Below are 22,250 nucleotides of genomic sequence, written 5' to 3'. Positions count from 1 at the left end.
CCCAGACCCCAACGTGACAAGTCAAGTAATCAGAACCCAAATATATTCAGTTTACAATGATATAATCCTCTCATGTGATTGGACGATCATTTTAGCCATACTTTAAAATGACAAATCAAATGACCTAGTACATTTTTGGTGGATCAACTCATTGATTGTTTCAGCTCTATTGTCCTCCAGTACATTAAGCGTGTTACTTCTACTGTCATGAACGGGTCATTTCTTTGTGTCAGTTACATGTTGCAGGTAGAAAAGTGTGTTAAGCAGTTTGTTTCATTTTTAATGTGCAGCCTTGTGTTCTCTGTCATATTAAAGTTTGATTCTTTATGTAATAGTGGGGGAGTGAGCAGCTGGAGGAGTGCACCGCACATCTCAACCCTGCCCCCTTACCCCTTTACCCCCTTTACCCCCTTTACCCCCTTTACCCCTTACCCCTTTACCCCTTTACCCCTTTACACCCTTCACCCCCTTTACACCCTTTACACTCTTTACACTCTTTACACCCGGCCAACCACGTAAAGAGAAGGATTGAGGTAAAGAGAAGGATTGAGGTAAAGAGAAGGATTGAGGTAAAGAGAAGGATTCAGGTAAAGAGAGGGATTCAGGTTAAAAAGCTTTAGTCAGTAGTCCTCAGGGCATGAGGAACTTCTGACCTGGACTCACCTTCACCACATCTCACACAGCAGCTACAGACACAACCACAGACATAACTACAGACACAGCTACAGACACAGCTATAGACGCATCTATAGCAACAACTACAGACGCAGCTACAGACACAGCTACAGACACAGCTATAGACGCATCTATAGCAACAACTACAGACGCAGCTACAGACGCAGCTACAGACACAGCTATGGCAGCATCTACAGACACAACTACAGACACAACTACAGACACAGCTACAGACACAGCTACAGACACAGCTACAAATCATAGATAGCAACAACTACAGACGCAGCTACCGACACAGTTACAGGCACAGCTACATACACAACTACAGACGCAACTACAGACGCAACTACAGACGTAACTACAGACACCACTACAGACACCACTACAGACATAGCTAGCTTCTGACACAGCTACAGACAGTTACAGGCACAGCTACAGACACAACTACAGCCACAACTACATACACAACTACAGACACAGCTACAGACACAGCTACAGAGCTACAGCTACAGACACAGCTACAGACACAGCTACAGACACAACTACAGACACAGCTACAGACACAACTACAGACACAGCTACAGACACAACTACAGACACAGCTACAGACACAGCTACAGCAGTAACAGTGAGCTTTGTGTGCCAGCTCTTTACTCTTCCCTCCTTCTTCTTTCTCTCTGTTGCACACGGAGAGAAGAGGAAGAGAAGCTTGTGGGAGTGATTAATGCACTGTGAGGAGGTGTTGAGTGCTCCACAACATCAAGCTCAATATAGAAGAACTTCATTAAGTGCATCATAAATAATCAACTTTAATTGATATTCCGGCAAGCTGATTAAGAGTTAACTAGAACACAATGGGGACCAGGGAAATGCATTAAGTGCTGCTGTGTCCTCCATGTTTAACTCTGATGCTGAGCTCATGTACGGAGCAGCACTGTTGCATTTCCATGTAACCAGGATACGCAGCGGGGAGGAAAGAAGAGGAAAGAATGAGGCCCACTGATGATGCACAAATCAGGAGTGTATGAATATTCATGCAGGCCTTCTGTCCATAGAAAGTGATAAATACCTCTCACTTTAGCTGACGCTGACTCAGTAATCAAGTGGAGTGTTGGGGGCGCAGTAGAAGACGGATAAAAAGAGGAAGAGACCATCACGCAGACATCAAGTCAAGTGGTACAGATGTTTGCTGTTAGGGAGTACAGCAGTACTGACTCTTTATCACAGTTTCATCTGATGTATTTGGATTCTTTGGACATACTAATCATACCAGAACAGCCTAGAAATGAAGATGGAGAGAGACATGCAGTAACCTGGAGAGGAGTATACCCTGGTGTATGTCGTTGTTGATACCCTGGCATATACCCTGCAGACACACCTGTATGTTCAGGTGTTTTAGCCGCAGAGCGCTGAGGTCAGGGCAGAGAGCCCCACGGTATACCGTGGGGCTCTCTGCCCTGACCTCCTGAACCACCCCTGACCCTGACCACCTGAACATACAGGTGTGTCTGCATCCGTCAGGCCAGAACAGTTCCTATGAAGAGATGGACTCTAATCACCGCCTTCGTTGAACCTGCATGACAGTACAGACCCGTGACGCTGTGTCTCCTATGTGAGGTTCTTCAGGTCAAACTGGGCCCATGGTTCTGACATATTTGAACACAATACAAAACCCCTGAACCTTAATGCTACTGAACACACACTGCTGAGGGCTGTGATAATATGATAGGGTTGGGAACATAACTAGAGGAAGACTTCAGAATAACTTTAGTACCCATGGTAACAGGCTTTTACACACCATGCCCCCTTTACAGTGACACCACCATCAGTTCATTTCTTTAGTAAATGATCCCTCTGTTAGCAGACTGTGAGGACATGAAGAGAATAACTGACAACAGGGAGGATGGTTGTCAATGTGTGAAAAAACTAACGTTACTGCAACATTACTGTCTGGGTACAGTATGAGGCTGTGTATTTAAGTACAGACAGTTAGTGTAACGGTACAGTATGAGGCTGTGTATTTAAGTACAGACAGTTACTGTAACGGTACAGTATGAGGCTGTGTATTTAAGTACAGACAGTTAGTGTAACGGTACAGTATGAGGCTGTGTATTTAGCCGGCAGACAGTTAGTGTAACGGATACAGTAACTGTTATTTAAAATACAGACACCCTAGTGTAACGGTACAGTATGAGGCTGTGTATTTAAGTACAGACAGTTAGTGTAACGGTACAGTATGAGGCTGTGTATTTAAGTACAGACAGTTACTGTAACGGTACAGTATGAGGCTGTGTATTTAAGTACAGACAGTTAGTGTAACGGTACAGTATGAGGCTGTGTATTTAAGTACAGACAGTTAGTGTAACGGTACAGTATGAGGCTGTGTATTTAAGTACAGACAGTTAGTGTCAGCCTAACTGGAGACCTGTTAAACACTAACCCTGCAGCAGTAAACTAGTCAGTCTAACCTCTGCGTCCCAACACACTAAACCCTGAACCCTCACCTGAACCTCCGGCCAGGTAGGAGCATCCCTTCACGACCAGCAGCAAGCCGCCGAACAAGCATATCTGGATCAAAACCAGCTCCTGTCGTCTCTTCCGTCTCGCTTTGACCTTCCTCTGGCTCGGCATCACTTGTGTCGGCTGGTTCCGGAGTCGGATACCCGGCAGAGACATCCCCTCTCCCGCTGACGCCGAGCAGCCTCCTCTCTGTCTGCGGGGGACGGAGGACCACCAGAGGAGAGGACTGGTTCCAGAGGAGAGGACTGGTTCCAGATGAGAGGACTGGTTCCAGAGGAGAGGACTGGTTCCAGAGGAGAGGACTGGTTCCAGAGGAGGACTGGTTCCAGAGGAGAGGACTGGTTCCAGAGGACTGGTTCCAGAGGAGAGGACTGGTTCTCCCGCTGAGAGGGACTGGTTCCAGAGGAGAGGACTGGTTCTAGAGGAGAGGACTGGTTCCAGAGGACTGGTTCCAGAGGAGAGGACTGGTTCCAGATGAGAGGACTGGTTCCAGAGGAGAGGACTGGTTCCAGAGGAGAGGACTGGTTCCAGAGGAGAGGACTGGTTCCAGAGGACTGGTTCCAGAGGAGAGGACTGGTTCCAGAGAGAGGACTGGTTCCAGAGGAGAGGACTGAGTTTCCAGAGGAGAGGACTGGTTCCAGAGGGACTGGTTCCAGAGGACTGGTTCCAGAGGAGAGGACTGGTTCCAGAGGACTGGTTCCAGAGGAGAGGACTGGTTCTAGAGGAGAGGACTGGTTCCAGAGGACTGGTTCCAGAGGAGAGGACTGGTTCCAGAGGACTGGTTCCAGAGGACGCGGGAGGGAAACGTTGGCACCGGGTGCCGGCGGGAGGCAGCGGGCGTCTGCAGGCTGGAGGAGCGCTTCGCTCCTGACGTCCTGATGCAGCGGGGCTTTGGGAGGAGGAAGGCGGGCGACTGCTGCACGAGCCCTCCGTGGACGCGTCCGTCTGCGGAGAGTTAGGGAGAGACACGAGGCTGAGGGAGCGAGGGGCGGTGCGCGTGGCCGGGCGCGCACACACGTTAACTAAAGTGAAACCCAGGTCAAACAATCTATAGTAACTGGAAAATAAATCATTAGTTTTATTATATATATACATGTGTGTGTGTTTGAGTAGTTTCTACCATATGACTTTTGATATTCCATTAATGTGCAGTCAAAGTCAGGTGGACCATCAGTGAAGCTGATATGAGAGATATATAATATATATATATATATATCATATCAGCAAATATATTTACTGAGAAAAATGGTGACGTGTTCAATACTTATTTTACCCGCTGTATGTATATATATATATATATATATATATATATCTATCTATCTATCTATATCTATCTAACATGGTGAACATGTTAGTTACCAGTTTACACATCCAGCAGACACAAAGAAACACTGGTGAGTTACTAAGTTAAGACCAATACCAATATTTAATATTAATATTTAACTTCCCCAGCTCTGTGTCTGTCTGCTGTTTGGTCTACAGATGGACACAGTGCACCAGGACCACTTTTAAACCACAGACACTTTTCCAGTTTGAAAACAATGATGACTTATGTCAGTGTGCACAGTTCAGCAATGTAAAGTAGCTGTCATGCTATGTGAGAGCATTAACCAGAAGAGATGGAGACTGTCCAGAGGTGTTCTCTCTCTTTTAGGGAGTTTAAGGATTGTAACTGGTCCTGATGGCAGAGACACAACAACACACACACGTTTTTAATGACGTCGGCTGTAGAAGGGTCTACACAGCAGAGATGCTGAATGGGAAGAAGCATTGATTACCCAGATATTGAGGATTTCTGACACGGAATGCAGGAAAAAGTTGTCTTCTAAATCATTCATTCAGCTGCAGGTACTATTCACTGCATATGGTTATTTACTTATAAATGTTGGGACATTTTTTGTATTGTCTATAAACATTTTAGTTATAATTCACAATTAGTCCAATCATTTATGTTAAGGTGAAAGACCAACCTTCTGGCCTCATCTGGGAATGTCTAAGAATAATAATAATAATAATAATAATAATAATAGCTTTATTGGTCATTGTATATACACATATATATACATGAAAGTTACCCTCTGCATTAAACCCATCCCTAAGGAGCAGTGGGCTGCTAATTCAATTCAGTTTATTTCAGATAGCCCAAAATCACAAATTAGCCTCAGAGGGCTTTCTGATCTGTACACATGCTAAGAAGCTCCCGGGGAGCATCTTGGGGTTCAGTGTTGTGCTCAGACACCTCGGCATGTAGAATGTAGAGGCCAGGGATCAAACCTGCCACCTTGTGATTGCAGGACAAGCTCACTGATAGAGTGAGGGAGGTGACGTAAAGGTGTGTTCATACAGCTCTATCTGCTGTCTAGTAACCCTACTAGTTCTATGGACCCACATAGGAGTGCAGTGATGCCTCCCGCACCAATAATAATGTTATCATTCTACAATAAGGAAGCGTCTCAGCCAAAAGTCAGTGAACCACTGTTTCTGTTTCTCTTCAGACTTTGTTTCTGAAATAAGAAGTCTCAGGACAGAATAAATGTAGTATCAACACACCAGCAGTGAGGATGTATGATTATTTCACTTGTGATGTTGGGATTTCACGGTGCGTCTGCCATCTGTGATAGGGAAACAGAACTCTATGATAATGGATCAAACCTTATACAGGCCAAATGGGTTTGTTGATTGTCGGGCCTGAGGTTTCATATAAATAGCACTGGAAACTTTCCAGCAAGAATGGAAAAAGTGGTCAGGGCTCTAGGCAACATGGTTTCTTTGTGTGTGTTTTAACCCTTCAGAGCACGAAGCTATACAATAAAAGACGAGAAGAGGGAGGCAACGCAGGAGAGAACACTTATTTTAACATGCATAATCCAATAATCCAAATACAATTTGTTTCTAAATAAGATAAACTCACTATGAGCATCACTTATGGCAGACTCTAGGGATACCCCGCCCCCCCCCTCTGTGTGGCTGGTGATCTTAATGCTGCCATGAAACATGGCCTGTCCAAGTTGCAAAGTGAGCTCAGACTGGGCATGGAGTTACCAAACAAGATGAATTCCCAACCTCTCAGAGGCAAACTAAGTAGGGGGAGGAGGGAAGAGGAAGGAGGAGGGGGTGGGGGTGCAACAAATTAAATCCAGTTAAATTGTTTTTCCATAGCCAGTGGGCTTGGCAAAGGACTCTCACACACGCACACGATGTAAGATAAGTCGGAGAGGAGACAAACCAGAAACAGTGTGGCTTCAGAGGGAAGAGAGAATGTCTGGAATTTAACCCACTTTCCATGTCTGAGCGTCCACGCAGTCATACAAACACAGGTGACTGCACAGACCAACGTGGAACATCTGCTCTGCTCACACTCCCTGTCCTGACCTCTGAGGTTTGGTACAGTACATCAGTAGTCCACCTCCTCCTCTGTATGTGAAGCCGGTCTGACGTTGGGATCACAATGCAGTCTCTGCAGAGCTGCAGCTCTAGCCCACTTTGAAGCAGCACTAAGGCTAGCAGGTAGCAGACATATTTGGGTCATATCTTCCCTCTCCGTGAGCTCCCAGGTCCACCATGCAGTAGCTCCTCTCCGCCTCCTGCTGCTCCCTCACAACATGGAGAGACCTCCGCTCAGCCCCAGTGGAGGGACGGAGGAAAAGGGTGCAGGGATACGGCATGGTCGGCCAGGAATAGCTCACTGAACTAAAAACAAAAGTTGGGACAGAATGGACGGCCAGGTGGTGATGCTGAAAGGAGGAACAAGGACAAACATCTCTGCTCTTACATCACACGAAGCAGAGTGGAATAAAGAAAGCACAGCACGGATCACAGACATCTTTATAAAGCTGAAACATTCAGATCTGTCCAATAACAGCAGGACAAAACAGGAATTTGATTTTGTGAGGCCCACCCACATGCTGCTAATGTTCAGAGATGGTGAAGCACCTCTGACCCCCATCACAGAGTCTGGGTGGGGCAACAAGGAACTCTTTAAAGGACACGTATCACACTCATTTCAGGTTCATACTTGTGTTTGGTGTTTCTTCTAGAACGTCTTTACATGTGTTTTGCATTGACTTTGCATTTCTGATGCAGGCGGCCCACAACAAACTGACTGGTCTGTCTTCTTTCAGTTTGTCACCAGATACACTAATGTTTGTGCACAAGAACTGGAAAAGTGAGGTTTTCATCATATATAAGAGACATTCAGATCAATCTTTGATTTTGAGGTCCAACTGAAATCAGTCAGTTTCTGCACCTAAAGATCATGTGCAAGTGATTTTATAAATATAATGCCAATATTGTAGGAAGCATTAGCTACAGAGCTGATGTGGGTTGTTGTTCAAAGTCTGATAACCTGTGTTGTGTTGCGTGCTGTCTATTTATAGAATATACATGTCTTTTATGGAGCACCTGTGTTCTGTAGCAGTTGGACCTCAAAACATGGTGTTTTCATACAGGTACAATAACCGTTAATGACAGACTTTACACATGTACTGTATCAGTGAATAGCAGGCTGTTACTGACGTTGTGATACTGATATCACCATCCTCATGTTCACTATAAGCAAAGGAGAGCTGAGTTATGCTCCAAGGTCAGTCCCATGTCTCTGAGCAGAGAGAGAGACAGAGAGAGAGACAGAGAGTGAGACAGAGAGTGAGAATCTGAAGGAGAAGGATGGAGAGAGACACCAGGACAAGAGGATCCTGCTGAGTCCCAGAGGAAGGAGGACGGTCCAGGATCAGGAGTCAGTCCCTGAGGGTGGAGGCCTTCCAGAGGAGCCTGGGCTCACGGCTCCGTCCACGGTTTGCGATCTGCAGAGAGAACAGAAACATTTAGGCTCTGGCTGTTCTCATTAGTAATATCATTAATCAATAATCAAGTATTACATGTTTAAAGGGACAAGGTGGCCACAAGTGGCACTTACAGGATGATAGCACACTGAATGTCAGTTACACAGCTAGATCTACCTGAAGGTTGCTAACATTAGCCACAATAAGCTACTGGTCCTTCCAGACCAAGGGAGGCCGTCGCAGCTGAACTATTGGGCATAATTTAATTAAATAGGAATATATTATATTTTTTAACAAACACACAGAGCCAAGTAAAAAAACAAAACAAACAATGAAGGGGCTCAACATTAAGAATAAAAAATAGATCATTTATTCAACTTTTCATGTGTAAGACACGAGTGCAACACTGTCCTTCTTTACAGCTGCAACGTTTGGTGATAATTCACTACAAAGACAACGTTGACATTACTGTCACTGATAAAGACCACCAATAATGACTAGCACAGCTGAGAAGGAAGGTTGTCCTCCTCCACAGCCATTTTAGGTGAACAGATGAAGTTAACAGTGATAAAAAGTGATCAAAGAGGAAACTGGAAGAAGCTTTTTATTGTTTAGCATCAAACTGTGATTGTAAGGATTGATACATTCAAAAAGGCACAAGTCATATGAAAATTGAAAAAGTTAAAGTTATATATATGATGGGTCTTTCAAAGGTTTTGTGATATGAAACGCTCACAGCGGAGACATGTAAGACGTTCATATCAGCATCAGAACATTGTAGCCAGCCATGAAGGAAGACCAGAGAAGATACAGGAGAACTGTCACAAACGAGTCATTCAGAGGAAACCTCGGGAACCCAACTCCCTCTTTAAAATATTCAGCGACAGAGTTAAGCTACCTGTTGTCTGACATCCTCCTGTCTCTCTCTCAGCTCTCCTTCCACCATGGCACACACGTTTCCACAAGTTCTGTGTGTGAGATGGAAACCAAAGAACTCTGTGGACTTCTCAGACTTGGTTCTCATTCCCCCCTCTTTCTCCCGTCTCCCTCCATCTGGCTCTCTGTCAGACTAAAAGGCCTTATGTAACGAGGTGCTGAAGCCTCCATGTCTTACCCCAACATGCACTTGGGGATTACAGTGCATGGGCCCCCAGCAGAAGAAGATGGGACTAAAGATTAAAGCAAAGAGGGCGTACAAACAAAATGAACTGTGAGGACTCAAAAATAAAACAAGTTTAACTCAGAGATATGAACACAGACTGTAGGTGTAACCAGCAAAAAGCAGTAAACCAACCTCCACTATGATGAGGAGGGGTTGTAAGTACCTTTAACTCATATCTCATATGCATGGACTACTTGATTACCTTTGCACAAGCTCTGTAAAGAAACAAATGTTAAATATATGGCTGCTAAAGTTGTACTCTAGCCCTGCGATGGTCTGGCGACCTGTGCAGGTTGAACCCTGCCCACTCATTTTAAAACCCGCCCACCTCACGTCGGCTTCACTAAGGCGAGTATAAACTAAGCTTTACAAGGTAACTGTACCAAATAGGCCAAAATGAACACACTTCAAAGGTGAATTTGAAGACGTTCATACTGGTATCAGACAGTGTGTGGTTGTGAACAGCAGAACAGGAAGTACGACCGTCAGAGTCCAGCTGCAGTGCCAGAGAGTAGACACAGGGAGAGGATGACTCAGTGCTCTTTATCCTCCTCCTCCTCTGGTTCTGCACTAGTAAACAAATACTGGAGGCAAACAGGAGCAGCCCAACCTCCTCCTCCTCCTCCTCCTCCTCACAACATGAGCCAGAGAATGAGAAACAAGCATGAGAGTCGCAGAGTTTCACTGCAGCGTCAACAGAATGAAAGAGAGCAGGCAGGAAGAGGAGAGGTGAAAACAGAGAGGCTGAGGTCAGTGTGAACCTCACTGCTTCTCTCTACTCACTGCACGTTTAAAGATGCCACATTGTTATTGACAGAATAAACTAATATAATAAACGGGAGGAAAGGTGGAAAACAGGAATATATGTGAATAAATGGAAATATAGGAGTTATGTGCTCTGGCTGTATTCACCATGTCATATGCAGAAAGAAACAAACCATTTCATGCTGATGGTAAATGTAGTCCACTGAAGAGAAAGGAAAGCTGCAAAGCTGTGCCTACATGTCTAATGTAAAGGTGTGATAAAGCACACAGACAGTTATCCACTGACTTCTCCTCAGCTTCATGTACTGCACCCAAGATGCCAATTCATGCTGATTTTTTTTTGTGAATAAAATGTGCGTATAAACTTTGTGTCTAGTGAAGCTTCTTCTCTTAGCATTCCTTCAGTTTTCATCATTCAGGAGGTTTTTACCACAGAGGTCTCCTCCTCTCCAAACCATCAGACTCCATGACTAAAGCTGGGAAATCACTGAATGCTGCTAACATTTGCTCAGCTTGTTTCACTGATATCTTAAGATCCAGACACAAAGAGGATGTGAAGCCATTGACAGGCGAATAAATCAAACGCACCGTTAGCTTCATTTAAACTACAGATTTCTCTGGGTGTGAACATTGTTGAAACGTTTGAGATAATGCAATAACACAGCAACAACTCATGGGACCAAAATGCACATTATACCTATAAGAGGTGATTGTCTTGTGTAACATGGTGAATGATTTAAGACCTAAATAACACTCTTTAACTCCAGAACTAAAGTAAAGATAAACCCTGTGGTGTTTACCATGTATTATATGTATTACATGTGTCCCTCACCCTGCTCACCTAGGGCTCCCTCTCTGATGACACGTCCCCGTCGGCCCCACTACTGGCGTTGGGGTCCCGTCGGGAGCGTCCGGCTCCTTTCTCCCTGCTGGACTCCGAGGGGCCCTTGGAGCGCGTCTTCTCTTTCCTCTGCTGCTGCTTCTCCTGCTTTGACAGCTGAGGAAACACAAATACAGGAAAGCTTGACTCGTAAAACAATATATATCGTCATCTTGCAGTTGAGTGTATGAGCCCTTAACATGAACATCACACATGCCTTAAAATTATCCCCAAGAACATGAGGGTGTCTCTGAAGAGGAAAAGGAGTTGCATTCAAATGGTCTCATATAGTTTCAGTTTTGAGTGTTCTGTATGTGTTCCAAATAATTGCAAGATAGTGAGCCTCTAAAAACAATACCTCTAAGCAGTGTGCGTACCAAAATAATTTCTGCTAAGTTACTTCCCTAAAATATCTCAGATATGCAACGAACATCATTTTCTTTTACCGCTTTTATTCCTGTTTAATTATTTAGTCTTTTACATTATTTCAATAACTAACAGTCAAGGAGAATATGAGAATGGTAAGACAAAAGGTTTGATGTCCGTATCCCGCTCATGATAAAAGATGGTATTGATATAAAGACAGAAAGAGTCGTATTTTAAAGAGCACTGTGTATGTCTTGCAGATCTGGAGAAGCCTGAAGCCTGACATTCGGATAGTTTGTAATAAAATATATGAAAAAAACATCACACCTGGATTGCACAACATTAGACCTATAATCTAGTGTCCAATATTTAAATTAAACAGAAAGTAGTTCCCTGTGAAGACGGGAAGTTTATTTTGAAAAGAAAGTGACACGTGTTGCTGACTTTCAAAGGAAGACGTTGGTAAAACGAGGTGTAACTTTTGGTAAGATATCACCGTTGTGTGAGGTTACGTGCTAGAAATAGATCCTCTTTGGCTGAAGTGGAACTGAGACCTCATCAGTCTGTGGTTCCAGATGGCTCACATCATGAATGTGCTGCATCATGACTTGCAGCATGATCAGTATTCACCCAAAGGTCCTGACATGCATCAGAATTTGTGAAATGAAAGAAACAAAGAAGGAGAACACATCAGTGTCACTGACCAGTACTCCACTAGTCTGTGTACAACCACTTCTATTCTCTCCTCACCAACAGCTACTCTGGGTCACCATATGCTCACTTCAACCAGTCCATTGTTGTGACTGCATGAGCAGCCTCTCACACACTCACAGAGTTCTCAGTGCCACTGGGTCGTCACTATCCAATCAAAGCACTCCTCCCTTCCTCATTGTGTTCTTCACGGCCCATGAAACACCTCAGCAGTGTGCTACCCGCCATCTGAAAGGGGGGCCTGTAAACACAGCTGCTAAAACTTTAATGGCTGCTGGGAAATATTTATGAACTAAATGTCATCTTGAAAATCAAAAACATTGCATAAGACATTACATTATTCAAAGAGGACCAAAAAAAAAAAATCAGGGTTATTCCCATTTGAACCCAATCGGGCCTACTGACTTTGTTGATACCACTGTGAACAAACATACATCTTCTTCTTACCATAGAGGTTCAATTTATCCATCTCTAATGATGAAGGGTAACAATCATCTGTATATCTGTTAATCCCCGTTGTTTTTCTATCCTCTTTGAATAAAGTACACAAACAAAATAACAGGAATTAGTCTTGATGAATAGAAGTCAATGGAGGCCATGTCTAAAAACAGCAAGACTATATGTAAACGTCCTTTAACAATATCTCACACAACTCCTGCAGAATAATCCAAGCCCCGCATCGTAATATGACTTCTGTTTAAAATACTTCAGACTCGTCTGGATGAGTATCGGGCCTGTGAGAGCGTTACACAGTTAACTCAGAACAGTTTGAAATGGTTCGGTTGTAGTGTTGGTGAAGCAGTGAGCAAACCACTTCAGCTATCACTTCAGTTCATCAAGACTCCTCCCTGTTTTCTGTATTCTTCCTTCACTGTGGATAGAAAAGCCTTTTTCTTTTAGGTTTCCAGGGGACACGGGCTGAGTGACTGAATCGTTTTGGGGTGAAGTTATCCTTTATCTTCAGAGATTGAGATGCACTTCTCTGCATCCTTTTCACAAATTCTCATTCAGGACCCCTATTCCAGCTGCTTGAGCCTGATCAACCCGCCTCCACCCCAGCTCTTCTTCTTCCTTCTCCTCTTCTTCCCCCTCCCCCTCCCTCCTCCTCCTGACTTAACCAATGTCCCTTCTGTGGTCACTGATGCCGGCTCTGTTCCGTACCCTTGGGAGTCTTTGCTGCTGTCCCTGCCTTATAGGCTTTTTATGTAAGCACATGGAAGGACAGGAAAATACATCTGAGAGCAAATGGAGGTGAAAGTTTTCTTACATGATCCCACATTCCATCCTTTCTGTGTAAGTTTGGTTTCAGCACAAAGGCCCCAAAAACAAAATGCACAAACAGTCAGGTGATGGACCTCCAGTAGAGGACAGTCAGGTGATGGACCTCCAGTAGAGGACAGTCAGGTGATGGACCTCCAGTAGAGGACAGTCAGGTGATGGACCTCCAGTAGAGGACAGTCAGGTGATGGACCTCCAGTAGAGGACCCTCTGCTATGGACCCCAGTCGTTCATTGTCCCAAAGACAACACTCAGACAGCAGGATTTATTCATTGCTCTGGATAACACCATTGTTTGCTGGCTCCTTGACCCTGCAGAGGACTAAATCCCTGATTCATGGAAAGAATGGAACAGTGTCTGTTGGCCATTGCTTCATCCCCCCCCGTGCCAAGCTTAGCCTGTTGGCTGGCCTTCTATCCCTCATGTTCAGCCTTGGCTTTGGCTCTTTGGCCCCCACAGCAAAACATCCCAAACGGACAAGATTAAAATTCTGAGGACCGCTTAATATCCCTCCCTTTGGGCCAGCGGGCCAAGGCCGCCAAGGGGAGAGCAGCCAAAGCCGGTCCGAAGCCAAAGCATAAGGACGCTGGCCGGGTTCCACGGGAGTGACCAGAATCCATTCAGGAGGACGGATATATGGAGGTCTTCTGGAATAAGAGGCTGAGGGAGGTTTATTAATGCCGCTTCATTGAAGAGATTTAGAGGTGAAGCTAACCATTATTCTAGTCTGGGTTTAATTATGAACAATATAATAACATTTACCAGAAAATAAACACATTTTCATTATTATAAATCCAGTCCACCCCAAACTGAGTTACAGGAGGAGCAATGTGGAGTGAATCCAAAGAGTCAGAACGTTAATAATTCATACTTTGTATTGCAATAATTGCTGAAACACAGCCATCAGATAGTTCCAATGTGCTTTTCCTGCTGTGAAGAAGGTCACTTACTGACTGTTTGGAATGATAAGCAGTGCTCTCATGCTACAGTGTACAGGATGAGTCATGTGTTATTGGTTTTCAGGCGTGCTAGTATGGACGCCCCCATGTGGACGGATATCTTAAAACCAAAACGTAGTAGTGTGGATGTAGACTAAGAGGGGCGGAGCTCAGACCTTCCAGGGGGTCGGGACCTCATGCCCCCCTGGATGAAAGCTTTGTACAGTCTAAAGTTAAATGCATAAAACTGGTGAACTTCAAGAGGCTAGATATATGAAGGACTGTGATCTCTGGTTTTAGCAGTGGTGGAATGTAATTAAGTACATTTACTTAAGTACTTCACTTGATCAGTTATATTATGTAACTTTATTCTTCTAATCCACTACATCTAAGAGGGAAGGATTGTACTTTATATGAGCTACTAGTTAAGCTACTTTACCTTAATACAAAACATAAATCAACTAATAAACTATGATGTATCATTAAGTATATTTAGTAGTTAAAATAAGCGCCAGCTTTACCAGCTGCAACATTAAAGTGATGAACACATTAATGCATCAATAACTAGAATATAATGATAAAGTCCTAATGTAAATGTATTATTTGAAATGGGCAATTCTGCATAATGAGTATACTTATACTTTTGGTATATTTTGAGCCCCTTTCCCTCTCCGATCGAACTAAAGCCGGGTCTCTACGCACTGCTGTGGAGGAAGAGCAGAGGGAAAGAGACAGCCCTCCTATGAGAAGGGTTACAATACCTTCAGTTCATTATGAAACTATGGAGGAGTAAAAAGAGTATATATAAAAGAGAGTATATATATAATATATATATATATATATATATATATATATATATGAATTATTGATTAGAGCAGCTTTTAAATGTTGTTTGTACATTTTTAGTACAGAAACTATGAAATATCAGTTTTGATCTTAGAGTCAGTTGAGCTCAGATCTGATTTCATATTTACAGCTACATAATAATTAAGTAGATGTCAGTGGTAGTGGAATATAAACCAACATTTTCTCCCTTCCGTCTTTGCACAATCCATGGTTCTAGACAAAATCCTTGTCATAAAGAAGCAAGCGTTACTGCACACAGCAGAGGAGTAAATATCACCTCCTAGTGGTTCACCATGAGAAATCAAACAGGCCTCTGAAAAGAGGAAGGACACGTTTGGTATGATTTTAAGTTGAGTAGAGAGCTGCAGCTCATTCTGGTTTTTAAATGAGAAGTCAAGTTCATTTTAGTTTTATGACCAGATATTATTAATTTGCCTCAGGGGGCTTTAAGAAGAAGCAAGTTCATATTACATAATAACTCTGAATACGATTGTAACTTGTTAAAATGTACCTCATTCATTTCAAGCTCAGTTAACTAGCTTTATTCTGAGCTTTAAATTAAACTCTGAGCCATCTCCATGACAACTGAGAGAATGCCATCCACTGATGTGAGACTGTGGAATACGGTTTAAGGCTCAAGAGCGTACCTGTCTGGGGTCTGAGGGTCCGGTAGGTGACGTCAATTCAACAGTAACAGGTCCGTCGTTTTGAATGTGGACCTGCATGTAGGCTCCAAACTTCCCGTCTAGAGACACAAGACCAGAAAGACATTTAACAAGACATGAAGGATGAGACCACTATCAAACATCAGAGATGTCCTCTGTTAGCATCACTGACACCGTTAGCCTACAGTTTACTCAATCTAAGTAGCCCATCCAAATCCAAAGGCATCACGTCCTAATGTCAAGACGCAGTTTACACTATAGATTTGGCATTGGTAGTCAAAGTTTCATGAGGATTTAGGATGTAGGATGAAGGATGAAGGATGTAGGATGAAGGTAAACAGTTTTATAAGGATGTAGGATGAAGGCTGAAGGCTGAAGGATGTAGGATGAAGGATGTAGGATGAAGGATGAAGGATGTAGGATGAAGGATGAAGGATGAAGGATGAAGGATGAATGATGACATCATCTTGAGACATTGGGGACAAAAGAGGAAGGGGCTGTAGGAGGACAGGAAGTTTCATCCTAGATGTTCTCCTTTCTTCCACAGGGTCCAGGAGATTAATGACACCATCTGCACAATGAAGCCGTGGGCCGCGGTGGAAGTGCTGCATCATCATATTTCCTCTCTGGGGGGGGGTAATTAGGAAGCCTTATGCCTGCAATGCTGGGACGAGGTGTTCTCTGCACCCGCTCCCCGGTGGGCTGACCCACTTCACTGCACCGTCACCGGCACACCGTCACAGCAGTGATACTCCACCTCCCCACCTAAAGCACAGAGAGGGGAATACTGCAAGGACTAGCAGGGGACAGGGGCCGGTCCACACATGAGTGGGTGGTGATAATGGTGACCCTCAACACTTTAGTTTGAATAAGCTCTAAACAACAGGCCTCTTTAAACAGCTCGTCCTCCAGCCTCCTGGGACTCTCTTCTCACCTCCACCCTGTTTACATTGACTCTGGAAACTAGAAACTGACCTCACAGAATCTCTCACATCATAGAACTAGAGAGGAGCACTCAGATCTCCAGGTGTCACTCAGGCCACGTCCACACTGACCCGTTTTCAAATTAAATCTCATATCTTTTGCTGCGTTTGCACCGAGCATCCACACTATACGGCGTTTAAGGGCACCGAAAACGGAGGAGTTTGAAACGCCGCGTTTTCCGGATAGTGTGGATGACTGAAAATGAAGCAGTCAGAAAACGATGACGAAGGCACCGGCGTTCGCTACGTGATTGGTTCTTAGCAGTTACGACGTGTCGTTCCTGATTCTTCACCCCTTACCACGTGACCCTTTTCCAGAAGAGAACAACAACAACAGCAGCCTTAATACCAGATGTATGGACCCATAACCTAGGAGACTTCTTTAATAACTGTTCATTTAAAGTACATGTGCTGTCTGTGTGGGAGAGATAGAGTTAGACCTGCAGTGTTGTAACTGAGCTTGAAAAATAAAACTTCTAAAAACTTCCACGAAATGTGATTTTAGAGGAAGTTCTTAAGTATGAAGCACGAGGAGTATCAAGAGTAGTGTGATGTATTATCTGTAACCAAGCAACTTCCCGTTTACACCGGCACGCTCATGCCCAGTGTATCTGAATGGGAGCAAGTCTGGACGCACATCATTTCCAAAACGATGCTGAAACGCACGTGTGGACGGAGATCGTTTTAGTTATAAATCCCCGTTTTCACTGGTTAATGTGGACATGGCCTCAGTTAGTGGATCAATACTTCACTGGTTAATGTGGACATGGCCTCAGTTAGTGGATCAATACTGATCAGGTAAGGAGTTCATCTGTAGATGCTCCACTTCACAACCAGAGGTCAGTGTTTGTGTGGGAAGGAGTGTTGGGGAGATGCTAAACAGTGGCTGATCCAGACATTTAACGTGTAGGGATAACTGGGATATATCATATATCAAAAGCATGAGTTAAGTGTTGTATCAGCAGCAGGAAACAGGAGTGACGGCTTTACTCGCCCTTAATGAGCTCCGGCTTGTAGCTGCTCCTCATGTTCTCCAGGATGCTGCTGTAGAAGGGCTGGGCCAGCTCTGCGGGCATGGCGGAGTGGAAGTCTGGCTTGTTGCCTTTCAGAACACACTGCAGAGTGAACTGGCTCACACACAGCACCTCAAAGTCCCGGTCCATCACACTCTTGGTCCAGGCCCGGCCGCTCTCGTCCTCAAACAGCCGCAGGTTCAGGATCTTTCGTACTCTGCAAACAGACGAGGATCAGCAGTGAGGAGACGAGCCACCTGTCTCCGTGACGACCACTCTGATGGACGTGGTCAATGAGAGCACAGACTGTAGGCCTGTCTCCGTGACGACCACTCTGATGGACGTGGTCAATGAGAGCACAGACTGTAGGCCTGTCTCCGTGACGACCACTCTGATGGACGTGGTCAATGAGAGCACAGACTGTAGGCCTGTCTCCGTGACGACCACTCTGATGGACGTGGTCAGTGAGAGCACAGACTGTAGGAGCCTCCTCTGAAGGACCACACTCTAGACCACACGTATGTAGACGGACTTCCTCTCTCCAGACATGGTTGCTCTTCATGCCAGGACATCTACTGTCTGTTATATCACAAGGGCTGACTGTCCACAGTGCTGATCAGAGATCCAACACTGTGCTGTAATGCAGGTTATGCAGGAATCATTTCTAAAACTCTGCTGGCATTAGATGGTTTTGAGCTCTAACACTACACATCCTGGATACGTTGCATATCTGCTCCTCATGTGTAATGTATGCTACACAGTTTCATGGACCTTCCATTTGTAGGTTCACACTTGTACTCCATCAGTGAGAAGCTCAAGTCTGCATTATTTTCATGTTTAGTCATCGTGGCATGGCAAGGCCATTCAAGAGCAGAATGATGTCAACAGTGTGCACATTCACAGACTTTAATACTGCGTGTGCAGTAATAGTGGAATAGAAACATGGCCTCCTGAGTCCTGAGCCCCTCCTACTGAGAACTACTAATGAACAAATACTAAAGATACTACTACTAAAGTCTAAAAGACGCTTGAATCAGCTTCTGAAGGACCAGCATCTATGAGTGGATGATTATAACATGTAAAACACATGTAAATGCAGTAACACATGCGTCTCCATGTGTAACTCTATAAAGTAATAAATAATAACCAATAATAAAACATCTTACTTTAGATTGTTGCTGTTGATTCTTAAAGTTTGTCCTATAAAGGTTCTGGACTTAATGAGACCTTTGAAGGACAACATGATGTCTCTCTGGTGAACAAACAGTATGTCTGTACTGACTGGTCTCATGAAGATCTCTAGACATACAGAGGACCAGTTGGAGAGTTGAGGATGTCCTTTAGTCCGGGTTAGGGTGTTTTTTAAATGTAGTCGAGGTGTTTGTGGTGATGGAGGTCCTCTAACACTCACATGTAGTCCACATCCTTCTGGGTGTCCTCCACCGACACTCCCAGCAGCACACACAGTCCTCGTCCTATGGAACTGATCTCCTCTTCTCCCACTGTAGGACACAGAAAAGGGTCGAGGACATGAGCTACCATCTTCATTCAGGGACAAGCAGACAGGACAGACAGTGGACAGACAGGAGACAGACTGGGGACAGACTGGGAGGAGGACAGTGGACAGACAGGAGACAGAATGGGGACAGACTGGGAGGAGGACAGAGAGGAGACAGACTGGGGACAGACTGGGAGGAGGACAGAGGGAAGACAGACTGGGGACAGACTGGGAGGAGGACAGTGGACAGAGAGGAGACAGACTGGGGACAGACTGGGAGGAGGACAGCAGCAGTCAGTGTGTCCCCCTATAACCTTTACTGGTCCTCTGGTCCGGTTAACAAGTCTGTCTCTGGAGCCATGCGCTTAACCTAGCTGGTAGTGCTAATGCTAAGTTAGGTGAGCTAACGCGAATGCTCAGCGTGGTTGATGAATGAGAGCTGAGAGCCTGTTTACCCAGCAGAGACTACCAGAGACTACAGAGACCAGCAGCGACTACAGAGACTACGAGAGACTATAGAGACTACAGAGACTACAGTGACTACAGAGACTACAGTGACCACAGTGACTATAGAGACTACCAGAGACTACAAAGACTACAGAGACTACCAGAGACTACAAAGACTACAGAGACTACCAGAGACTACAGAGACTACAGAGACCAGAGACTATAGTGACTACAGAGACTATAGAGACTACAGAGACTAGTGACTATACAGACTACAGAGACTACAGAGACTATAGAGACTACAGAGACCAGAGACTACAGAGACTAGTGACTATACAGACTACAGAGACTACAGAGACCACAGAGACTACAGAGACCAGAGACTACAGAGACTAGAGACTATAGAGACTACAGAGACTACAGAGACCAGACTACAGAGACTAGAGACTACAGAGACTATAGAGACTACAGAGACCAGAGACTACAGAGACTAGAGACTACAGTGACCAGAGACTACAGAGACTACAGAGACTATAGACTACAGAGACTACAGAGACCAGACTACAGAGACTAGAGACTACAGAGACTATAGAGACTACAGAGACCAGAGACTACAGAGACTATAGAGACTACAGAGACTACAGAGACTACCAGAGACTACAGAGACTACCAGAGACCAGCAGAGACTGCAGAGACTACAGAGACCAGAGACTACAGAGACTACAGAGACCAGAGACTAGTGACTACAGAGACTACAGAGACTAGTGACTATACAGACTACAGAGACTACAGAGACTAGAGACTACAGAGACTACAGAGACTACAGAGACTACAGAGACTAGAGACTAGAGACTACAGAGACTATAGAGACTACAGAGACCAGAGACTACAGAGACTATAGAGACTACAGAGACTACAGAGACTACCAGAGACTACAGAGACCAGAGACTACAGAGACTATAGAGACTACAGAGACCAGAGACTACAGAGACTACAGAGACCAGAGACTACAGAGACTAGAGACTACAGAGACTATAGAGACCAGAGACTACAGAGACCAGAGACTACAGAGACTATAGAGACTACAGAGACCAGAGACTACAGAGACTACAGAGACTACAGAGACCAGAGACTACAGAGACTATAGAGACTACAGAGACCAGAGACTACAGAGACTACAGTGACTATAGAGACTACAGAGACCAGAGACTACAGAGACTATAGAGACTACAGAGACCAGAGACTATAGAGACCAGAGACTACAGAGACGTGCTCACCTGTCACGGTCGCCTTGGTGACCCTCTGGATGATCGCTCTCATCGTTCCGCTCGTGTCGGGCCGCTCGCTCCCGCCGCTCGCTCCCGCTACTTCCGCTCAGCTCCGCTGTGGGCGGCACGTGTCGCCCTCTAGCGGCCGGAGGACGGAGAGACAGCTCATGTCCCGGAGGACGGAGGGTGTGACTGGTCTTCACCAGGGTTCTGTTGGAGGTTCTTCTCCTGACGGTGTTTCATGTCATGCTTTGCTCCCTGACAGCTTGATACTTTATTCCTTTGTTACTTTGATACTTTGTTACTTTGATACTTTGTTACTTTGATAATTTGTTACTTTGATACTTTGTAACTATGTTACTATGTTACTTTGTTCCTTTTATACTTTTATACTTTGTTACTTTGATATTTTGATACTTTTTTTCTTTGATACTTTGATACTTTGTTACTTTGTGTTAGGGTTAACCCTAACCCACTTTGATACTTTGTTACTTTCTTACTTTTATACTTTGTTACTTTGATCATTTGTTACTTTGATACTTTGTAACTATGTTACTTTGTTCCTTTTATACTTTTATACTTTATTCCTTTGATACTTTGTTATTTTGATACTTTGTTACTTTGATAATTTGTTACTTTCTTACGTTGATACTTTGTTACTTTGTTACTTTCTTACGTTGATACTTTGTTACTTTGATCATTTGTTACTTTGATACTTTGTAACTATGTTACTTTGTTCCTTTTATACTTTGTTACTTTGATACTTTCTTACGTTGATACTTTGTTACTTTGTTACTTTTATACTTTGTAACTATGTTACTTTGATACTTTGTTCCTTTGTTACTTTGAAACTATGTTACTTTGATCCTTTGTTACTTTGTTGCTTTGATACTTTCATACTTTGAAACTTTTACACTTTGTTACTTTGATAATTTGTTACTTTGATAGTTTGATACTTTGTTACGTTGATACTTTGTGACTTTGTTACTTTGATACTCTGTTACTTTGATACTTTGATACTCTGTTACTTAGATACTTTGGGTTAGGGTTAACCCTGTTATTTTTGATACTTTGTTACTTTGTTACTTTACTGTGTTACTTTGATACTTTATTCCCTTGATACTGTGTTACTTTAATACTTAGTTACTTTGATACTTTAGGTTAGGGTTAACCCTAACCCACTTTGTTACTTTGATACTTTTACACTTTGATACCTTGATACTTGGTTACTTACATTACATTACAGTCATTTAGCAGACGCTTTTATCCAAAGCGACTTACAGGAAGTGTATTCAACATAGGTATTCAAGAGAACTACTAGTCACCAGAAGTCATAAGTGCATCTCCTTTCTTAAACAAGCATCTTAAAGCATAAACCAGAGCAAAAGTACAGTGCAGAGGCAAATTACTACGAAAACAATAATTGCAACAGACTAATATGAATATAATAAGTG

General features: G+C 44.0%; 1 protein-coding gene across 2 annotated transcripts; it reads right to left on the bottom strand.

Annotated features, from left to right (window-relative positions):
* Positions 1-5,540: 5,540 nt before the first annotated feature.
* On the bottom strand, positions 5,541-20,887 carry dtd1 (D-aminoacyl-tRNA deacylase 1). Of its 2 annotated transcripts, none has more exons than XM_054627629.1 (6): positions 20,806-20,887; positions 18,995-19,085; positions 17,565-17,800; positions 15,570-15,667; positions 10,736-10,900; positions 5,541-7,997 (listed from the first exon to the last, which is right to left on the bottom strand). In XM_054627629.1, the coding sequence occupies exons 1-5, from the start codon at positions 20,846-20,848 to the stop codon at positions 10,745-10,747; spliced, it is 624 nt and encodes a 207-aa protein (XP_054483604.1). In that variant the 5' UTR covers positions 20,849-20,887; the 3' UTR covers positions 5,541-7,997; positions 10,736-10,744. The 2 variants fall into 2 exon arrangements, with proteins under 2 accessions (XP_054483604.1, XP_054483603.1); XM_054627628.1 differs by having other exon boundaries at positions 5,542-7,997; positions 10,745-10,900.
* Positions 20,888-22,250: the final 1,363 nt, after the last annotated feature.

The sequence above is a fragment of the Anoplopoma fimbria genome, unplaced genomic scaffold (assembly GCF_027596085.1).
Source record: "Anoplopoma fimbria isolate UVic2021 breed Golden Eagle Sablefish unplaced genomic scaffold, Afim_UVic_2022 Un_contig_13257_pilon_pilon, whole genome shotgun sequence".
Classification (NCBI taxonomy): domain Eukaryota; kingdom Metazoa; phylum Chordata; class Actinopteri; order Perciformes; family Anoplopomatidae; genus Anoplopoma; species Anoplopoma fimbria.
This window is presented reverse-complemented; position numbering and strand designations above follow the sequence as displayed.